We start from the raw sequence: 21,579 nt of genomic DNA, 5'->3' as shown, positions 1-21,579 counted from the left end.
GGCTTAAATTTTTAAGGATACCAATGGAGTACGCTTCCAATTAAGAACAATTTAATATTCTTGTGGGGTTGTCCGTCAAATAATTGTCAAGAAAAATCAAATTCAGTTCAATGTTGCAAATTACGAGCACAAATACTTTCAATTCTGTTGCCAACAGACTCAGTATTTCTGGATCAGTCTGTAGCTTAGAAAAAAACTTATGTTATTCTTAATTTTACATAGGTCCTTCCTCCATTAAAACAAAAATGTTATTCAAAAAACACATCAAACTAGAGTAGTGACCTTTTTTCCGTTTTGATATAAAAAGAAAAGATAAAATTCTCTTAGAAAATCATTCAGGTGTAAACGAATTATCATGTGAGGAGCGTAACGCCGTTTACATTAGTTAAATAGGAAGAATGGTCATTGCTAAGGTTTTAGTACACAGTAGGAGGAGGATCTCTCCGAAGATGGTATTCTAGAAGAGATTAAGGATGATGATGGGGATCATGACGAGAAGTAAATAGTGTGTGGGTGTGTGATAATAATAATGATCATCAAAGACTGTTTAATTTTTGTATCGCATCTCTTTAACTTATATATTATAATAAACAAGGGTGAGTCAAGTTTTACACTCAGGCAGTTTACACCTCTTTATAATGTATCTACAATTCTAAAAAAAAATCGTATGTGATTTTATTGTATAGAAGAACGTTTTGACCAATTTTTAAAATGTTTACTTGTATGGTGTGTTTTTTCACTTTCGCTTAGTTAACTATAGACTAATGTCAACGATTTTTTGTCTATGGGTGTACTTTGAGGAGGTGCATCAAACTGCCTAATTAAATTTTCGAAAAAATATGTCGTTGATTTTTAATTTGCGTTTTGATATCGAGGCAGCTTTTTTCCCATGAATTTTGGTAGAATTGTAAATCATTTCCATAGGAGTGGTGGTTTTCAAAAATTTATCGCATTTGTCGTAAAATTGGCACGCGATCATTGTTGGGTCTGAAGGTTGAGGCAGCTGGTAAGAATTTTTCAGGCCCAGATTCCCATTTATGTTATCTGTTTACTGCAAATGGAATATTAATCTTTAAATCTTGCGGCAAGGGTTCATGCGAATTGTAAACGAAGAATTTGTTTGTGCTTAGACCAAAATAGTCATCAATTTGAACATCTGATGTAATTTTTTAATAAAAACATTTTTAACACGTTAGTGTGCTTATTCCGGTCCTGGCTTTAAGACCGCCCGATGGTACCGTGCCGCTAGTTGTAAAATTTCTGCAGTCATTAGTGGTATTGGGGTAGGTAGTGGGTCCTTTTGTAGCGGAGATTTATTACTATTCAATCTTGTCCCTCATAAATTAGACTGAAATTCCGGAGGAATAATATCAAAATGGCTTTTAATCAAATTCTATTGATTTTTTTCAAGTCAAATTTTTGCAGAATAATTTTATTTCGCATTTTCGATCCATTGATGTAAAAAACAGCCAATGTGATTTTTTGGTCAAATGTTTTTTTTCTTTTTTTAGGACAAATAAATTAATAGAAAAAAAGTTTTTTCCCCTATCGAGTGCAGTGGAAAATATTTATTTCATATTTTTTTCCTCTTTTCTAAGTGCCTGAGTGTAAAACTAGACGAACTCTTTAACAATACTTAAATCGAGTCGATTAAGTCTGCCTCGAAAACGGGAAAACCTTTAGTGCCCAAATTAGTTAACGCAAAAACACAACCGGCACCCGGTTGTTTCAAAATTTCTTCGTCACTGAGTCGAAGTTTCGAAGTTGTGACAAATAAAATGTCTAAGTCGGGTCCTCCCCACATGACGGAAGTGACGCATTCGGCTGGGATCGGATACCGATTTAGTAGTTGTCCAGTTTTTGGATTTACTTTGATCACGGAACCACCGCCAAAGAGAGCCACCCATAAGTTATCGTCCACGTCGATGGTCATACCGTCGGGACTTGCAGTCAAATTGTAGTCCCTCAAATCGAAAGCCACTCGCCGATTTGATATTTCTCCCTTGACGTCGTCGTAGTCATATTCGAAAATTTGGCGAGTTGGGGAATCGATGTAATAAAACTTGTTGTTTGCTTTATTCCAGGCCATTCCGTTACTTACATTAACGGGAGTAATTACCGGCTGAGGTGTTGAAACACTGTTTTTCGTCACTTTGTAGAGACTCCCTTTATCTGGATGATTTTTAGTATCAGCATCGTAATCCATTGTTCCTAGAAAAAATTTTTGCTTTGGTGGTGGTCGAATTGGTTCCCAATAATCTCTATAAGTATAATAAGTATAATTTTGTAAAAGGTGATGGTCGAATTGGTTCCCGGGTGATGGTCGAATTGGCTCCCGCATGAGCAGTTGGGTAAAAAGGATTAAGTCAAATACAAGGTTCGTCAAGTTTTACACTCAGGCACTTTACACCTCTTAGAGGAGAGAAAAAAAATATGAAATAAGTATATTCCACTGCACTGATACCCAATCTCGCTAGGGGAAAAAATATTTTTTTGATATTATTTATCGGAAATTTCAGAGTAGTAATAAATCTTCCCTACAAAAGGATCCACTACCTACCCCAATAACAGTAATGACTGCAGAAATTTTACAACTAGCGGCACGGTCCCATCGGGCGGTTTTAAAGCCAGGACCGGAATAAGCACACTAACGTGTTAAAAATGTTTTTATTAAAAAATTACATCAGATGTTCAAATTGATGACTATTTTGGTCTAAGCACAAACAAATTTTTTGTTTACAATTCGCATGAACCCTTGCCACAAGATTTAAAGATTAACATTCCATTTGCAATAAACAGGTAAAATAAATGGGAATCCGGGCCTGAAAAATTCTTACCAGCTGCCTCAACCTTCAGACCCAACAATGATCGCGTGCTTATTTTATGACAAATGCAATAAATTTTTGAAAACCACCACCCTGATGGAGACCTTTTGTGGAAGTGATTTACAATTTTACCAAAATTCATGAGAAAAAAGCTGCCCTAATATCAAAACAGAAATTAAATATCAACGATTTTCTCAAAAATTTAATTAGGCACTTTGATGCACTACCTCAAAATACACCTATGGACCAAAGATCGTTGACATTAGACTATAGTTAACTAAGCGAAAGTGAAAAAACACACCATACAAGTAATCATCTTAAAAATTGGTCAAATCGTTCTTCTATACAATAAAATCACATACGATTTTTTTTAGAATTTCATATAAATTACAAAGAGGTGAAAAGTGCCTGAGTGTAAAACTTGAGGAACCCGGTATATGTTAATATTTTAGATTTAAAGCTGGTAGAAATGTTCAAATAATTATTTTCTTGGCACAAAATCCAACAACAAATTTCATTTATTTATGGCTAACTGGTTATTTAAAAAAAAGAAGAATGTAATTTTTTAAGGCCAATGCTCTCCTGTAAATTTCGTAAAATGTTTCGTCACAAGTAATGACTATTAAGACATCTCACATGATGACATTGCGTTTGTTAATATGTCTATTAATACTATTAAAGCATCAAAATGGAGACAAATTACAAATATAATTTTAACATTGTTCGACATAGTATCCATTAAGTTCTATACGCCTTCTCCATCGTTTTGGAAGTACTTGAATACTTAAGAAATATTTATCCTCAGCCTTTAAATTGTTAAAATACGATTTGTATTTGAACATTTTGGAACTTGTAAATTTGTTCATACACTTACAAACGCCATTCCTGTTATCATAATACTTTAATCCGTTTATCTGACCTACCTGACCAACGGGAACCAATTCGACCATCCTCGGGAACCAATTCGACTATAATTAGAGAGGATTACAGAATTTGGGAACCTATTCGACTCGTCCCTTTGCTTTTAGTTTGCTTAATTAATGCAAATAATTTTCTCACCGAACCAAATCCGTCCTCTCCTGTCGGCCTTTCCATCATTCATGGTCGAATCTGGTTTATCTTCAGCTACTGTAACAAGTGTTTTACTTGTGTAATTTCCATTTTCTCTGTCCCATTTAACTGCAACAATGGAGCGGTCGAGGCCAACAATAAGAAGATTTGGATCGGATTTGGACTGGACAACTGGTGCAACTGACCCGTTCAGTATTATGGATGTTAGTTCCTTGTTTGTGTAGTTATAGCTGTAAATTTGTCCTTTCTGAATGTCAACAAAGTAGAGAAGATTGTTTCTGCTGTCCCATGACGGACACTCTCCATGAGTTAGCGGCTCCGTAATCTGATACAAAGCGGGAACGTCGAAGTTGTTTAATCTTAAATTTTGTTTTCATTAAACACGGTATTTAATAATTTGGTACAAGTTTTTCAATACATACCCTGAAGCTATTTGGAAAAAAGTAACTATTGTGATGCAAGTAAAGTGCCACATCTTGCTTCACTTGAAGTTCAAGTTCAACTACTTTGCGTATGTAGAAAGATTCATTTATGAAGATGTTTGACCTTGGTTAAAAGAATGAAGGGTACGCATTAATTAGTCCCATCCTCACATTAGGTGTGATTTTTTTTGATAAGAAGCGTAACTACGTAACTGGGGTCGAATTATTCCTAGTATTTCTGTGTGGTAGGTATTTTACATGGAAATATCACAATGTAATCTAATGTCACAATGAGGACCAGTTTCATAATCAAAATAAAGGAACTTTAAAGTTAATGTTGATTTAGAATGGAAAATTTTTGTCAACAAATCCATAGTAATCAGTACTTTTTAAACAACATTTAATTTAATGCTTATTTTTAATTCGATTATGAAACTGACCCTAACACTTTACCTGAATATTATATAATACCATCCGATCATTCGAATTTATAACTAGAATAGGCTTTATTACTTTATTTTTAACTTGTATGAAAGTGTGTATGAAAACGCTGATTATCATAATTAATGAAGTTGAAGAGTCAATTAACAATGTTTCGAACGGTAATATTCAATTAGAATACATTTTTTCCTCCAGTTTGCACTAATTCATATATATTAATAAGCATCGGGTTCTGTTTTCATAGACACAAGGTGACAATATCTGTTTACGGGTGTTTGATAATAACGCGTTCAACAAACAGAAGTCTATCTAAAATACTAAATTTTGAAATTTGAACTCTTGTTTTTCGTCAAAACTTTGATAAAACAAAAATTTTAAATCAATTTTTCACTTTCAAAACTGAGATATTACCAACTGTCACGAAAATCCTTAAATCGACTAAAATAACAATTTTTGTTTAAAAACGGCAAAAAGGGTGCAAATTACAAAAAATAGTATAAAAAACTGGTTTCATAAAACCTTAAAGCACTCATTTCTTCAAAAAACTCGTGGCTAACGCCACTCGTTTTTGAATCTGAATACGTGCTTTAAGACTGGTTTTATGAAACTTGTTTTTTAACATACTATTTTAGATACTAAAACAATAAACAATAGTTATATATTTACAACGAGTTTGAGTAAATCGGACGTTTTATTTCAGGAAGGAATAATCAAATAATGAAAACGAGTGGTTTATCTTTATCATCCACGAGGTGAAATAGATGAACCGATTTACACGAAAAAGAGATGAATACAACATTTTATTCTTCAAATTATACTCAACAAGGCTTAAAATTGCTTTAAATCTGGTAAAAATAATCTGACATTTTGTATTGAGAAATGCCAAATGGTTGTCAAAACTGCCTTACACAGGAGAAAAACCCGAAATTTTGATAGTGTCGAAGAATAAACACAATTCATGACCTACGGAAAAAATTAGCTTATTTTGTAATTTTTACGTTAGACAATTTTATAAAATTTCGCATTTATACACATTGCGAACCACTGGTTGGGAAACACTGTCTTAAAAGATAGACCTATACATAATTGACATAAAATGAAGCTAATAGCTTAGATAAGTGTATTCTTCAAGGTCCTGATTTCAAGTTTGATCGCAAACTTGCGTCGGTCGCAGTTACTTCAACAACCAATAACATTGCTAGATTTGCGCCGTTGCTATAACAACACCGACTTGCGTCGGTTGTAACCAGGCATCCCGAACTGATATAGCCAAATCGAACCCTCACTGAAATAGGTTTTACTGATGATGCGGATAGATGGCCGTAGTGTTTTACGGGAAAAACAAATCCTATTGGCGGATTTAAAATTTCATATTATTGAAGAAAAACGTGATACCGATACGCGGCTGACAAGTAAAAATTTCACAAACGTCAGCAAAATTTGAGTTTTTTTTTATAATATCACGTTAATTTTTCAAAGTTTTGTTAAGATAGTGGTTCAAGGTGTCGTGTTTGGGTTAGACTATTGCCTACTATCGGTTAGGAACAATATGATCTCCAAGAATATAACGTAGTAATGAGCTCCAGAAGGTTTTCGTAGACAGGTGCGTTTTTCCCAAAAGTGAGTTTTTTGAGACCGAACCGCAAGTGAGTCACACTGCGAGGGGACTCCCATAGACAGAAGTTGCAAACATAAGGTGCCAGTTTGGCTGATTGCAAGTATGTCTTTATCATCGATTCGGTGACGACTATTAGTTTTGTAAACTTAATGGATTTAATAAATATCTTTAATATTAAATGTGTTTAGATCGTGTCATGTTGGGTAAAATTCTTCCATCTGTGCTGTCTGTGCACCCACCTTTTCAAATACAATTAGAAAATTTTCAAAACAATTGTATTTGATAAGGTTTTGACATCATTTTGACGTGAGCAAAAATTTAAAAAATACAAAGTAATCGGGATTATTTTAAATTTGCGCCATTTTTAGTACGTGATGATGCGGCTAGATGGCTCCAGCTAGGAATTCATTGCCAACCACTATGTTCCGCTTCTATAAAAGTGTTATTCTAGGGTTGTAACTCAACTTGTACTATAACTTCTACTGTATAAGGATGATGTATGATATTATGGTAGCGCTCAGCTCCGTTTGCGTGTGCGTCATCTGACATTTCTGCCACTACGTTTACATAGAGGGTCATAGCGGTGACAAACTATCAAATATGTTTTGAGGTTACGAAGTGTTTAAATTATGAGTTGTTACAAAAAATACAGATTCACAAAACAAGAACTAATAAACGCAGAATCAAAAACCTAACGAAACGCAAATCACAAAACACAATAAACGAACGGAAAATACTTGCGATTAAGACCGATAACACTTTCGACAACCATGTGACGACGTCTATAATTTACTGTCAATGTCAGGTTGACAAATTCGTGACACTTGACGGTGTTGTCGAAGTGCACATGTAAATTAATGTTCAAGGATACCACCCTTAGATACCCCTTAGTTGTTTAAATTTGCATTGTTTTTGATATTTTTTTTACAGCTTTGTGTTGGTAATGAAAAAATGAAATTGATGACGCACACGCAAATCGAGCTGACCGCCACTATAACACCACCTGTATAAGAAAGTTTTGACAACTGTTTGTCATATCTCAACCCAGAACGTCAGATTATTTTTAATTAATTTAACGCAATTTTAAGCCTTGTTGAGTCTAATCCGAAAAATAAAACGTTGTATTTAACTCGTCATCGTGTAAATTAGTTTATTTCTTATGTTATAGGTATTCAAAATTTTGTTCCTTATTCCCAGTGACGGAACTAGCTCCTAATTTTTGGGTGGGCACACAGGTGGGCCAACAAAATTTTTGTTGGACACATAACACCTAATATCAGTAATAAATACTCTTAATATACACTGTCCGGATTTCAGTTAATTTTGCATGTTGCCAAACTAATAAACTGATCAAAAAATGATATACTAAATTAAAAAAAACTGCAGCCGCATGAAAAATAATATCAAATGTGTTTTCTATGAAACTTTTTATTTTATCGTTTAGAGTTGTACCAGTTTTGTATCTTCCAGCAAAAATTTTCTCGCTTAGAAACGATTAATCTCAAAATGCGTACTTACATCCCTAACTTTTTTGAGCAGTTTAGTTCTTGACTCAACATTTTAATATATTTGTACCTATAGATTGAATCTTCATTCGCTTATAAAAACTATTAATTTTCACCAGTTTGTAGTAGATGTATTTAAAACTAGCAAATTGTTAGTAAATATTAAATTATAAGTTAGATTAGATTATAATTACTCACAATGTAACAAAATTTTTCTATTTTAATTAGAAGAATTAAATTAAACGTTCTCAGAGTTTATAAAGAAACCAATAAGTTTTCTGAATCAAAGGGTCTCTTTTAAAAAATAAAGAAAACGAAATTTACGTTTTATTAGCATACTTTTTTTACCTTTTTTACAAAAAAACATGAAACAATCTTTTAACGATTACTTATTTTTATAAATGTAATTTATGTTTATGCAAAGTTGCAAAGATTCAAAATATCGTATGTATTACTCGTGACGTCTGAAATAAATCTGAAAAAAAGTAAATTATACTCTGCAATAATAAGTGTAAGGATATTTATTTTTTAAACATGGACCTGCAGATAAAGATTACCAGAGATTTCAGCATCCTCGAGTTATTAAGGTTATTTTGAATAATATATCCTGTATCATTTCGTGTCTTGGTACTGACTGTGTTATAGCCAAAAAACTTTTGGTATCTGTAATAAATAACTTGATTTACTAATTTAAAACCGATTGAAATTTTTAACACATATTAATCACAATTAATTGGCAATTTTTTGGGTGGGCACAAGGGTGGGCCAGAGATTTTTTTGGTGGGCACTGGGCCATCTGGGCTCACCTTTAGTTCTGCCACTGCTTATTCCATAAATACGTGTAGAGGTAGTGCATCTTTATGCTACAAGTGGTTACTATGGCACATTATTTGATTTAGTTATTTTTTTATCCTACTAATAGAATAAAGTGGCCATTTGGTGATTTTTTTATTCTATCGGTGGAAAATTTAATAAAAAATTCTCAATGTACCTATAAAAGAAAACGTTGTATTATACACGTAAAGAAAAGTTGGCATTATCTGCTCGTGACTCCTTTCTGAAACACATCACTCGCAGATAATAAACAACTTTCCTTTACTTATATAATAAACTACTATTTTTTCACCTTGTGGATGATAAATTGATAAACCACTCGTTTTCATTTGTGGTTTAATAATCCACTAGTAAAATAAAGCGTCCGATTCACACTCAAACTCGTTAAATAAATAACTATTTTGGTGCACGATGCACTTCGATACCTATCTTTATTACTTTCAGCAAGTTAATGCAATTTAAAGTGATTGCTATCTGCTCTTGAAGTCGCGTATTTCTCTTCGTAATATATCCCGATTTTCTCAGTTTTCTTTTCTCAAAACTAAAAGTTGCGTATTTGCATTAAAAATTAAATTCATTAAACAATCATTTACAAAAAAAAGAAGTTTCTAGCTTTATCCAGAAGGAAGATACGACGATGCAAATGAAAAATTTGACCAATTTTAATTTTTTCAAAAATTTCTACAAAAACGTTTTTTTCATGTTGAAAGCAATTCCACATCGAAAAATTAATTTTGGATCCGAAAATAGGAGAAAATACTGCATAAAACTAAATGATCAGTACCTAAACGAGTCCGATTTCGAGGTACCAACGAATATGTGAATGTGCGACACTGAATTGAAGCAAGCGCGCAATAGAAGGATCGCTAATACGATATCATAGGATTCATAGGACTACAGGGCCAAAAGTAATTTATTTTCTCTTTAACACTCTTTGATTAAGGGAAATAATGTTCAAAAAACACTGATGTTTTTCAAGTTTACATATTTTTTTCTGAATTAAATAAAGCACTGATAAATAGGATTTTATGTTGCTCAAAATATGGGTTTGGTTGTACTGTTGCTTAGCCAGTTTAAATGAAAGCACAATTATTTTCGTCAAAAATGGGACTTTGTGACCCTCCACTGTCATTTTCTTATCACCACATTTGTATTTTATCATCCACTTGACTAATTATACCAACCATTAAAAAACAGTTAGGTACTTACATGATATCCGGTCTTGAGGTATTTATGCGACAAGTTCGATTCACCAAATAAAACGTTTTTAAAAATGAAACCAAAAGTGTTTGTGATTCTAAGCATAATTTGCAGATTTGCAGCTGCGTAATTTTACGTATTATTATTACTTACAAATTGCAATTTGTATCATTTTAGTGGTTCGGGAGTATATTTACTTGTAGACCCAGTAGACCATAGCGAATGTCCCACATGGGACTGGAGAAACAATTTATTGTACTTTGTGAACATTCACGCAGGTGAAATCTACAGATACCACTACGACACTGAAGAAGCAGAAGTCATAAAACTGAACGGTGAAGTCGCACCTGTGATTCCCTCAAAAAGCGACCCAAATCTTCTAATTGCTGGCCTAAACCGATCAGTTGTCGCTGTCGAATGGAACCAAACTTCGTCAAGTGATACCAGAATTTTGACAACTCTCTCTAGCCAATTCCCGACCAGTCGAGTCAACGATGGTAAGGCTGACAAACAAGGACGGTTATGGATTGGTACCATGGGCCATGAAGATTCAAGTGGACTGACTCCCAATCAAGGAGTTCTGTACCAAGTGACTTGTCCTACTCTCAATTCGCCACTTGTCGAAATCGCCCCAGTGAACATAAGCAACGGAATGGCGTGGAATAAAGCCAACGATAAGTTGTATTACATTGACACTCCAACGAGACAAGTGGTAGAATACGCTTATGATGACCAAAGCGGCACAATAAGCAACAAACGAGTTGCTTTCGACATGAGGAACTACTCGGATCGACTTGCTGGAAATCCCGATGGGATGACAATCGATGAAGACGACAACTTGTGGGTGGCTTTGTATGGAGGTGGAGCTGTTATTAAGGTTAATCCAACCACTGGACAGCTTTTACAAATTGTGGCGATACCGGCGGAAGATGTTACGTCAGTTATGTGGGGAGGACCGAATCTGGATGTTTTGTTTGTGACTACTTCGAGGTACAGTCTCAGTGAAGAGGACAGGAAGAAGCAACCAGCTGCTGGTGCTGTGTTTGGAGTTGTTGGGTTGTACACTAGAGGGATGCGCATGAATGCGGTTGATCTTTTGGAATCTATTGATGATCAGGTTTGAGAAATTTTACTTTCGTTTATTATTTTATGGTATGTATTGATTTTAGAGCTGTGGATCTACAAGGAGCTGAGGAATTTTGAATCCGGGACATTTGAATTTTTGAACAATTCTCACAAGTGTAAAAAGGTTGTTAAAAAAGTTGTAACATTTTTTGTAAATATGCTAAAATCAAATCTTTCAATTGTACTATTTTTTATTTAACTGCATATCTGGTCGCATGACACATTTCTGATAGAAACAGATGTACCTAACTCTAACAACGTTGTAACAACATTAAAAAAAAAAGAAAAATAGAATGTGACACTTGAATAGGAAACATGAGAAAAACATAATATTATCACAAAATTTTTACAATAACAAGCTAATTAGCTTGTTATTGTAGTTCGTCAGTCTTCACCATAAAAAGTAAATTATTTTTATCTACGATCATCAAATAATATAACCATTACTGTTGTGAAAGTTCCACTGTAAATTTTCATTTTATCCATCGACAAATTAAAAGAAGTCTCTGATTGGTTTTCACCCATGGGTAAAATTGACAGAATTTTTTATCCATTGGGATTGGGACCAATCAAAATTGAAAATATTGGAATTTTATCTTCTCCACCACTTTTATGTTGGCAATTGTGTGCCGTAACCGCAGCAATATAACCAAACAGCTAATTATTTAGTCGGAACCAGGCATGCCGAAGCGAGATATCCCTAATCGGACTTTCCTTGAAAGTAGTTATCTGATGATGCGGATAGATGGCGCCACATTCTTACATTTTAAATTTAAAATTTCATATAAAAAAATATTGTAAATTGGACTGGGAGATAAAAAAATCTTTTTATGTGATTTTACATCGATGTTTAGATAACAATAAATAAAAATACTGACATTCTGTATTGATTTTTTGCCTCTGGCTGTGTTATTAAAACACAGCAAATAAAAAATGATTAAGAGGCTTTGACTTTTATTTTCAATCGTTTTGTTATTCGTAACGTCAATTAATTTACGTCGATCTTGCATATTTCTTTGAGTTTTTCGCTAATTTAATCGTGTTAAGTGTGTTGTTTTGTTATTAGGTCTTTGAGTTTGTTGTATTTTATTGTATTTTATTGTGTTTTGGAGTGTTCTTGAAGTTCAACGTTAAACAAAAAAAAAGGTAAGGAAAGGCTAATAATGATACTCTCACTTTTAAATCTCTTATCAGCGTTCAAACAGAAGTCATTAGGTACATTTTTTTTTCAACGAAGACTGAAACAATAGTATCAACAAAGGTATAATAATCTAATTCAACTTTTATTTAATTGCTACTTTTCCCCAATTTATTTAAACCTAATGAGTTCTGTCTGGACCCTCACAATATTTTAATTAAATTTTATTTGTTTATTAGAACATTATTATGAATTCGAAAAGGGGTTCTAATACATGCTCAGTATTTGGTTGCGGGAGAAGGGTGACTCCCATATTTCGGTTTCCCAGCCCAAAATTGAGTTTGGACAGGTTTCAGCAATGGGTGGTTGCGGCCCAAAATCCCCAGTTTGTAAATCTCTCTCAAGAGCAAATTTATAAACGGGGTTTTGTGTGCCACTTTCACTTTAGACCTGAGGATTTGGTAGCTGGGTCCAATCGACTTCTGAAAACTGCTGTTCCTTCGCTTAATTTACCGCCAAGTAAGTAAAAAAACATGTTTTAATACAAAAGTAACTTAATGTTCACAGAATCTTTTTCCTTTTTATCTAACCCCGAAATCGACGTGACTCCAAATTGTACATCTACTCTTTTGGATGTACAATTTCATAATGAATTTTTTGAATTTATTCCCAATATGTCTCCCAGAAAAAGAATATTTAACTGTAAGTTATATACTGTGTTGTCATTTTTACTGAATAGGAAGTGAATATCGTTTACTAGAAACGTTAGAATTCTCCATTATCATGTCGTAGTGCCAGACTTTTTTATTTTTATTTTTTTTATTATTTTAAATAGTTGAGTTTGAGTTTAGATCGTATCAACTCTTAACGAGAACAGTTTAATGAAGGAGGAACCCATCTTAACAAGATATTAGAGATTTTAGGGATTCAGTTCAGCTTCAATTACCCAGCACATGAATAGGCTTAACAGGCAGGATTAGAACAGGAAGGATTGCAGAACTTTTTTTTATTTTTTTTACCACCACTACTTTTGTCTAACTCAAATTTGTTCTAACATTTACTTAGATAACACAAAATATTCTATTTTAAAAGTACCTTTCTTATGCGACTGTTTTTAGCACTTGAAATTGACGAGTCATTGAGTGAAGTCGTTCCTCCAAAAATTATAAAATTAGGAACTACAACTAATCAAAGCAAGTCCTTTTTAAAATAAACTTCTTTTATTTTAATTATTTTAATTTCAGTGTTTTTGGAAACTGTGGATAATCCATCAGGCGCGGCAGTGGCGCACAATATAGTAAAAAAAAACAGTATGTAATAAAGGACAAGATGAAACATTATGTTTAACAATAATTTTCTAGCTACAATGCTGGAGCGTCTCCAAATTAAGAAAAGGGCTGTAACGTTTGATAAAACAGAAGCCATACTTTATAAAGAGGCGCAAAGGTTGCAAAAAAAGTTCAAACTTTTATCCAAAAAATATAAAAATATGAAACAAAGTTTTAAAGCAGCTCATAAAATAGCTTGCGATAGTAATTTTCAGAAATTGTTTGAGAAAATGAGTCCATTTCAAAGGCGATTCCTGGAGAGTCAGCTAAGGAATGTGCAACGCAAACCAAAAGGTCGTAGTTACTCTTTAGATGACAAAGCAGATGCCATTGCAATGTGGAAAAATGGTCCAAAACTGTATAAATTTTTGTATAAAAACTTTGCAGTTCCATCAATAGATACACTAAGGACAACATTAAAAGGTGTACCTATAGAACCAGGCATCTCCAAACCTACATTCGAAGTTCTCAAGAGGCAAATAGGACAAAAACAAAATGCTAAAAATAAATTATGTGTATTAATTTTCGATGAAATGGCAATTCAGCCTCATTTAGATTATTTGCCTCACGAGGACAGAGTCGTAGGATTTGGAGATGATGGTTCAACGCAAAGCCACGATGTAGCGGACCATGCTTGCGTTTTCATGCTAAGGGGGATTTACAAAAGGTGGAAACAACCTATTGCTTTCACTTTTTGTAAATCTTCAATGGAGACAGCAAGCATTGTTCGCTTCTATAAAGAAATCATAAAGGAAGCTACCAAAGCTGGTCTAGACGTTATTGCTTCAATATGTGATCAGGGGACCAACAACGTCAAAGCCATTGATATGCTTCTTGCAGAAACACGAAAAGAAACTATTTCAAAAGGTGGAGAGGTAAAAAATAATGAAATAATAATTAATGGCCATTCGGTCATCCCATTATTTGATCCTCCTCACCTTTTGAAAAGCTTACGGAACAATCTCCTCACAAAAAATTTATGTTTCTTGCAAGATGGCATATCAATGGTGGCGAAGTGGTCTCATGTGATCGAAGCATATCGTCTAGACCAGTTTGACGAATGGCGAAACGTGCCAAAATTAACGGGAAGACATGTTTTCCCAAATAAAATTAAAAAAATGAAAGTTTCTTTGGCGGCACAGGTTTTTAGCCATTCGGTAGCTACCTTTATGAAGTGGGCGGCAGGTGCACCTAACACTATGCACAAGGGACGATCGCTACCACCAGAAGCCATTCACACTGCCAAACTTCTACATTTTGTTGATAGAATCTTTGACAGTGTGAATGGGGGTTTTGGACGGGTAAACGGCAAGGTTTTGCGAGGAATGGTAAACAGAAGATCTCCTCATTTAGCGACTTGGATGGAGGGGAAACAAATGTTTTACAACATGAGGTTTGAAAAATCAAGACCTGGAGATCGAAGTAGACCTCCAGTTCTTGATGGTTGGTATCGTACACTTGATGGTTTTATTATAATCAAAAAAAGGCTCCAAGATCTTGGTTATAACGCTTTTCCCACTAGAGCATTTAACCAAGATCCTCTGGAAAATTTTTTTGGTCAGATGAGACAATATGGTGTACGATACACAAATCCTAGTTGTAAATCATTTGTTCCCTTCTACAAGTCGTTAATAATTAGGACCTTTTCTTCTTACCATTCCAAGGGCTCTAATTGTGAACGTGACGCTGATGGGTTGGTTGTCACAATTAGAGACTTTTTGTCGCAAAAACATGCCGTAGATCGTCCCGCAGATAGGTGGAAACCACCACTTGTACCTGATGTTGAAGAGGATAGTTTACTTCACAATAGTGCTCTAGGTTACGTAGGTGGATTTCTCATTAAACATATTTCTCCTGAGAAATATAAATGTGAAGTTTGCCTACGGAACCTCCAGCATTATGGAGATCCTGATCCTCTTTATCATCAGCTGGTGGAATTACGACAATATGATGACACTGCTCGTCTGAGGTACATGAATGTTGATCTGATAAGAATTTTATTAAAAATTACTTATCATCTCAAGATTCTTGTACCTTCAGCTGTTCATTGTCATCATATTTGTCAAAGGATCGTAAGCCACCTAAGAACATCTTTTGATTTTGATTTTCAGGAGTGTGCTCATATGTCAGATCTAAAAACTGATCTTTTCAACTTGTTTATGAAAGTCTATATGTTTTTTTTCATTAACAAGTTAAATAAGATCGTTTTTGGACAAGACGAACCTCCTGAAAATCCAAGTCAATTAGAGATGGAATTGCATCGTTTTTATACAAAAAACCAAAAAAAGAAATAGCCATATTATAATATAATATAATATAATATAATATAATATAATATAATATAATATAATATAATATAATATAATATATTATAATATAATATAATATAATATAATATAATATAATATAATATAATTTAATTTAATATAATACAGTAATCCCTCAGCATTCGCGGATTTGACTCACAAGTTTCGGTTATTCGCAATTATGAAAATGCGGCACAAAATTTCACATTCGCGACCTTTTTGATTCATTCGCGAATAAATTCTTTTCTAAGTAAAATATAAATATAATATAATACAATTTGTCTATAAATGAATGTAGGATCTTAGTAGGAATTAAAAGTTTGCCGCTTCTTTCAAGAAAAAACGAACAATGTTAGTATATGAAAAATTTGCTGTTATTGGTTGCCTGAGTAGATAAAAACTGGTACTTTTCAGTAATTTTATAGAAATAAAATAATTAAATGCGGCAAATTCAAATTCCAGAACCACCTGAGATCCTACACTCTCTTTTATAAACAGTCCGTATAATAATGTATGTAATTATCTTACAACTTTACCTTAAATTCATTTCTACTTCTGAAGTTCTATTTACAATTTAATTTATTTAGGACCGATTTATAGAAGCGTCATTAATTTAACTCGCAATTAAATGCGTGATTAACTGATCACGTGACCAATTTGAAGCAGTTTGGTTGATCCATTTCGCGTTGTTAACTTTTAATAACGCAATTAACTTTAATTGAGCTTTATATAAACCGGTCCTTAGAATAATTATCAGTACTATCACTTAAGTTATATTATTCATTTTTGAAAAACAAAATGCATTTAAATTCCATTTCAATACTTTAACAATCAAAGCAAGGTCGCATTAATATTTTTTGTGGTCAAATATGTCACAAATTTGAACTTCCTGTACAGGAAAAAAATTCTTTATTATAAATCACATTATAACTGGAGTTTTATCCACACTTTTGAAGCATTTAAAGTGACCTATTATCCACTAGTGGAATAAAGTAACTTTATTCCCTTTTGTCATAGTAACTAGTAATTACGACTACCAGACAAAGTCTGCGAACATTTTTAATTTAACTTTGATTAATTCCATTTTGTTAGTGTGGTAATTGCGGATAAAACGTTGTATTGCTTTTGTGTTTTGATCGCATTTTATCCATTTAAGAATATTATACATTCTTGTGGAGATAAAATGCTTCTTAAAACACTTATACAATAAATAACTATTGTAGTCCAGTGAATGTAAAAAAAACTACTGTGTGAATTGCCTGCACATTTTTTAAATAGCTTTCTTCCAACAATAACAACTTTTGATATTACAAGTAACAATTAATTTCGACCTTAACTCTGTTACTGTATCACAACTGGAGTTTCTAACAGCAACTTTTTAATGTTTGGCCTTCTGTTTATAATCAGAAAACGTAAAAACAAGTTTAAAAAATCAACTACCAATTCGACGATTAAAGAAGATACTTAGATTATTCTAAAAGATCAATTACAGTTGCCAGAACAATTACAGCTCACTCGTCTTTCGGAGATGTTAAGCTGTTGACCCCGGTCACTACAAGTGATCGTTAGGTCGGGTCAGAATCTGGAGATGCGACCTGAAAACTCTGACATTTGAGTGTTGGCATTACCACCATACGCATATCTATTTATTAGGATAACTAGACTCGCATAAAGATACCCCACACTTCGTATTGTTATTTTAAAGATTTATAAAAATAAACGTAGTTTTCATATCTGTTGTTTTATTTTGATGATTGATTATATTGAACATGTCTTCTTTGAAAATGTTCAAATATTAAAGCAAAAATTAGTAAACAAAAAAATTAAAGTTATATTTAAATTTCGCGCAATTTTTAGTACGTGATGATGCGGGTAGATGGCGCCAGCTAGGAATTCATTGCCAACCATTATGTTCCGGTTCTATAAAAGTGTTATTCTAGGGTCGGAACTAGTAGTGAAATCTGTGATTGTTCAAGCAGTTTTTTGTGACAGAAAGTTATTTAAAATGTTGGAAGAAGAGAATGAAATGACCTGCACGCCACCTGACATTCGCAATATCGCAACGAGTGCAATAGAAAATCTTCTACCACAAAAATCGCGGCACAAATATGAGTGTTTATGAAAGGTTTTAAAAATTTTTTTTTTTTTTGGTTATTTGATCGTAGATAAAGTATAGTATTATACTCGCAAGTAAAGGTTTTTATCCACTCAAATGATTACATGCACTCGCCTTCGGCTCGTGCAGCAAACTTCATTTTTGTGAATAAAAACCTTCTTTACTTGCTCGTGTAATAATATACTATTAATTATTATTTAATTTAATTATTATTAATTATAACGGACTCCACTGAATTATATCGAAAGGATTCATGGCTTCAGTTTTAGGGGTATTATTCTTCTTGATGGTGACTGTACTTTTAAAGTAAATTTACTTATCATCGTTTTCTAGGACGAATTTTCCTATTATACGAGCCCTAACATCTAAATGTTTGCACGAATACATTTTTGCAAGGAAAATGCACGTCAAGCTAAAGAATGTTTATTAAAAAAATACAAGTATAAATTGAAGAAGTACGGTTATTTTGTAACTTATGATCTACAGACTGATCCAGAAATACTGAGTCTGTTGGCAACACATTTGAAAGTATTTGTGCTCGTAATTTGCAACATTGCAACTGAATTCGATTTTTATTGACAATTATTTGACGTACAACCCCACAAGAATGTTAAATTGTCGTTAACTGGAAGCGTACTCCATTGGTATCCTTAAAAATTTAAGTCCAGTGTTGCCAACAGACTCAGTATTTCTGGATCAGTCTGTACTTAAAAACTATTTTAAAGCACTTGATATTTAACATAAAATTAAAACAAAAAATGTAGGAATAATATCTGACAACTATATGTTTGGACAGAAGAAAGCATTTTTTTAGTAATTTGTACATCTCCTTTGGCTTTACTAACGTCTCAAATTCCTGCTGGTATACTTTTAAGGAATCTGCCACAAAATTCTGGTGATATACCGGGTGAGTCAAGTTTTACACTCAGTCACTTTATACCTCTTTATAATGTATCTACAATTCTAAAAAAAATCGTATGTGATTTTATTGTATAGAAGAACGTTTTGAGCAATTTTTAAAATGTTTACTTGTATGGTGTGTTTTTTCACTTTCGCTTAGTTAACTATAGTTTAATGTCAACGATTATAGCTTCCCTAAAAACCTAATTTAAAAAATGTTTAAGAATTTTGAAATTAAATTTTCCAGATCCTTTCATTAATTGAAATAGCTTAGAAAAAAATTTTGTTATTCTTAATTTTACATAGGTCCTTCCTCCATTAAAACAATACTGTTATTCAAAAAACACAACATCAAACTAGAGTAGTGACCTTTTTTCCGTTTTGATATAAAAAGAAAAGATAAAATTCCTTTAGAGAATCATTCAGGTGTTAATGAATTATCATGTGAGGAGCGTAACGCCGCTTACATTAGTCAAATAGGGAGAATGGTCATTGCTAAGGTTTTAGTACACACAAGGAGGAGGATCTTCCCGAAGATGCTATTCTAGAAGAGATCAAGGATGATGATGGGGATCATGACAAGAAGTAAATAGTGTGTGGGTGTGTGATGATAATAATAATGATCATCAAAGACTGTCTAATTCTTGTATCGCATCTCTTTAACTTATATTATAATAAACAAGGGTGAGTCAAGTTTTACACTCAGGCACTTTATACCTCTTTATAATGTATCTAAAATTCTAAAAAAAATCGTATGTGAGTTTATTGTATAGAAGATCGTTTTGACCAATTTTTAAAATGTTTACTTGTATGGTGTGTTTTTTCACTTTCGCTTAGTTAACTATAGCGCAGATGAGGGTTGCCTTAATCTGTGACTATAGTCTAATGTCAACGATTTTTTGTCTATAGGTGTATTTTGAGGTAGTGCATCAAACTGTCTAATTAAATTTTCGAAAAAATATGTCGTTGATTTTTAATTTGCCTTTTGATATTGGGGCAGCTTTTTTCCCATGAATTTTGGTAGAATTGTAAATCACTTCCACAAAAGGTCGCTATCAGGATGGTGGTTTTCAAAAATTTATTGCATTTGTCGTAAAATTTGCACGCGAGCATTGTTGGGTCTGAAGGTTGAGGCAGCTGGTAAGAATTTTTCAAGCCCGGAGTCCATTTATTTTATATTTTTATTGAAAATGCAATGTTAATCTTTAAATCTTGCGGCAAGGGTTCATGCGAATTGTAAACGAAGAATTCCTTTGTGCTTAGACCAAAATAGTCATCAATTTGAACATCTGATGTAATTTTTTAATAAAAACATTTTTAACACGTTAGTGTGCTTATTCCGGTCCTGGCTTTAAGACCGCCCGATGGTACCGTGCCGCTAGATGTAAAATTTCTGCAGTCATTCCTGTTATGGGGGTAGGTAGTGGGTCCTTTTGTAGCAGAGATTTATTACTTCTCAGTCTTGTCCCTCATAAATTAGACTGAAATTCCCGATGAATAATGTCAAAATGGCTTTTAATCAAATTCTAATTTTTTTCAAGTCAAATTTTTGCAGAATAATTTTATTTCGCTTTTTCGATCCATTGATATAAAAAACAGCCAATGTAATTTTTTGGTCAAATGGTTTTTTCTTTTTTATTGGACAAATAAATTAATAGAAAGAAAGTTTTTTTCCCCTAGCGAGATTGGATATCAGTGCAGTGTAAAATTTTTATTTCATATATTTTTTTTTCTCTTCTAAGAGGTGTAAAGTGGCTGAGTGTAAAACTTGACGAACTGTAAAACTTGTACTTCTATTGGAAACTTTTTAACGCAGCTTTAATAATTCATTTTAGTAAAACCAATGGTTTAAAAACAAAATTATTGAATGGTGTAATTTTTAAAGCACAACCTTTGACTAAAAAAATCGGCGTAGTTGGGTACCATATAAGAAAAACTGTTTTGTAGCCAACATTTTAAGCTCTTTTTAATATTTGAATCCTAGATTTTAAACACTATTTTAAAACACGTTTTCCCTAGCAATGTGTTTGTACTATACTATTTTAAAACACGCTTCCCACTGCATCGTCTAAGTTCTAGGGTGTCTGAGAGCCCTCAGACTTTAAGTTTGTGTTTTCGCACTGGTATTATTAATAACTATAATAACTCGAAAACTAAAAGAAATTTCAACATAATTTATCCTTGAACAATAATCATATTTTTAAAGTATTTGATGATGTACTAATTATTTTGGCAGTGCCTCTGCTGCCGGCAACGGCGCTCCTTCCAGCTACCGGCACCGGTGTCCGGAAGAGCTGCCGGCAGTGAATTTTTAGAATTTGCTGTTAATTTCACATTTTTCTTGAACAAAGCTGTATTTTCTTAGCTTAAAATGTTTTTTAAACGACTATAAGTTTCCAAAATACATATATCTCAGAAATTAGGTGTTATTCTTATTGCAAGTTTAACTATGTAGTACACCTAAAATATTCTTGTGATGAAAATTAAATTATTATCTTTGCTTTTTTGTATCATTTTTTAAAGCTACTCTGTGTGTACCTGTACGTACATACATTGTACTCTAAATTTTCTAGCATAAAACTAGCTGAGTCGGTTATCGGTCAAAAAATAATTTTGTTTTTAAAAAAGAACGTTTCAAGTAACAAGACGGTATTGGGTCAATATAATTTAGATTATAATTCGTATAATACTGAACTAAAGTCGTTTCAACTTCTTTACCACGATTTGTTTGATTTACAAATTTTATGAAC

General features: G+C 33.0%; 2 protein-coding genes and 1 long non-coding RNA gene across 3 annotated transcripts; 1 reads left to right on the top strand and 2 right to left on the bottom strand.

The window, feature by feature from the left end:
* Positions 1-530: 530 nt before the first annotated feature.
* On the bottom strand, positions 531-4,462 carry LOC660065 (regucalcin). The gene is made up of 3 exons (XM_966327.5): positions 4,319-4,462; positions 3,885-4,255; positions 531-2,211 (listed from the first exon to the last, which is right to left on the bottom strand). Exons 1-3 carry the CDS (start codon positions 4,369-4,371, stop codon positions 1,637-1,639), a joined length of 999 nt encoding a protein of 332 aa, XP_971420.3. The 5' UTR covers positions 4,372-4,462; the 3' UTR covers positions 531-1,636.
* On the bottom strand, positions 531-19,132 carry LOC107398619 (uncharacterized). The gene is made up of 2 exons (XR_001575419.2): positions 18,870-19,132; positions 531-629 (listed from the first exon to the last, which is right to left on the bottom strand). It is a non-coding gene; the product is annotated as an uncharacterized LOC107398619 (long non-coding RNA).
* Positions 9,907-11,340, top strand: LOC660003 (regucalcin). Its single transcript, XM_008199340.3, has 3 exons — positions 9,907-10,042; positions 10,094-11,033; positions 11,086-11,340. The coding sequence occupies exons 1-3, from the start codon at positions 9,990-9,992 to the stop codon at positions 11,107-11,109; spliced, it is 1,017 nt and encodes a 338-aa protein (XP_008197562.2). The 5' UTR covers positions 9,907-9,989; the 3' UTR covers positions 11,110-11,340.
* Positions 19,133-21,579: the final 2,447 nt, after the last annotated feature.

The sequence above is a fragment of the Tribolium castaneum genome, chromosome 2 (genome assembly GCF_031307605.1).
Source record: "Tribolium castaneum strain GA2 chromosome 2, icTriCast1.1, whole genome shotgun sequence".
In the NCBI taxonomy this organism is placed as follows: Eukaryota; Metazoa; Arthropoda; class Insecta; order Coleoptera; family Tenebrionidae; genus Tribolium; species Tribolium castaneum.
This window is presented reverse-complemented; position numbering and strand designations above follow the sequence as displayed.

Coding starts and splice junctions, on each gene's coding strand:
- LOC660065 (XM_966327.5), bottom strand. CDS start 4,371: ATGTGGCACTTTACTTGCATCACAATAGTTACTTTTTTCCAAATAGCT. Junction 4,256..4,318: donor TTTTTCCAAATAGCTTCAGG/GTATGTATTGAA, acceptor ACAAAATTTAAG/ATTAAACAACTTCGACGTTC. Junction 2,212..3,884: donor GAGAGGACGGATTTGGTTCG/GTGAGAAAATTA, acceptor AATTTTTTCTAG/GAACAATGGATTACGATGCT.
- LOC660003 (XM_008199340.3), top strand. CDS start 9,990: ATGAAACCAAAAGTGTTTGTGATTCTAAGCATAATTTGCAGATTTGCA. Junction 10,043..10,093: donor ATTTGCAGATTTGCAGCTGC/GTAATTTTACGT, acceptor GTATCATTTTAG/TGGTTCGGGAGTATATTTAC. Junction 11,034..11,085: donor TGGAATCTATTGATGATCAG/GTTTGAGAAATT, acceptor TATTGATTTTAG/AGCTGTGGATCTACAAGGAG.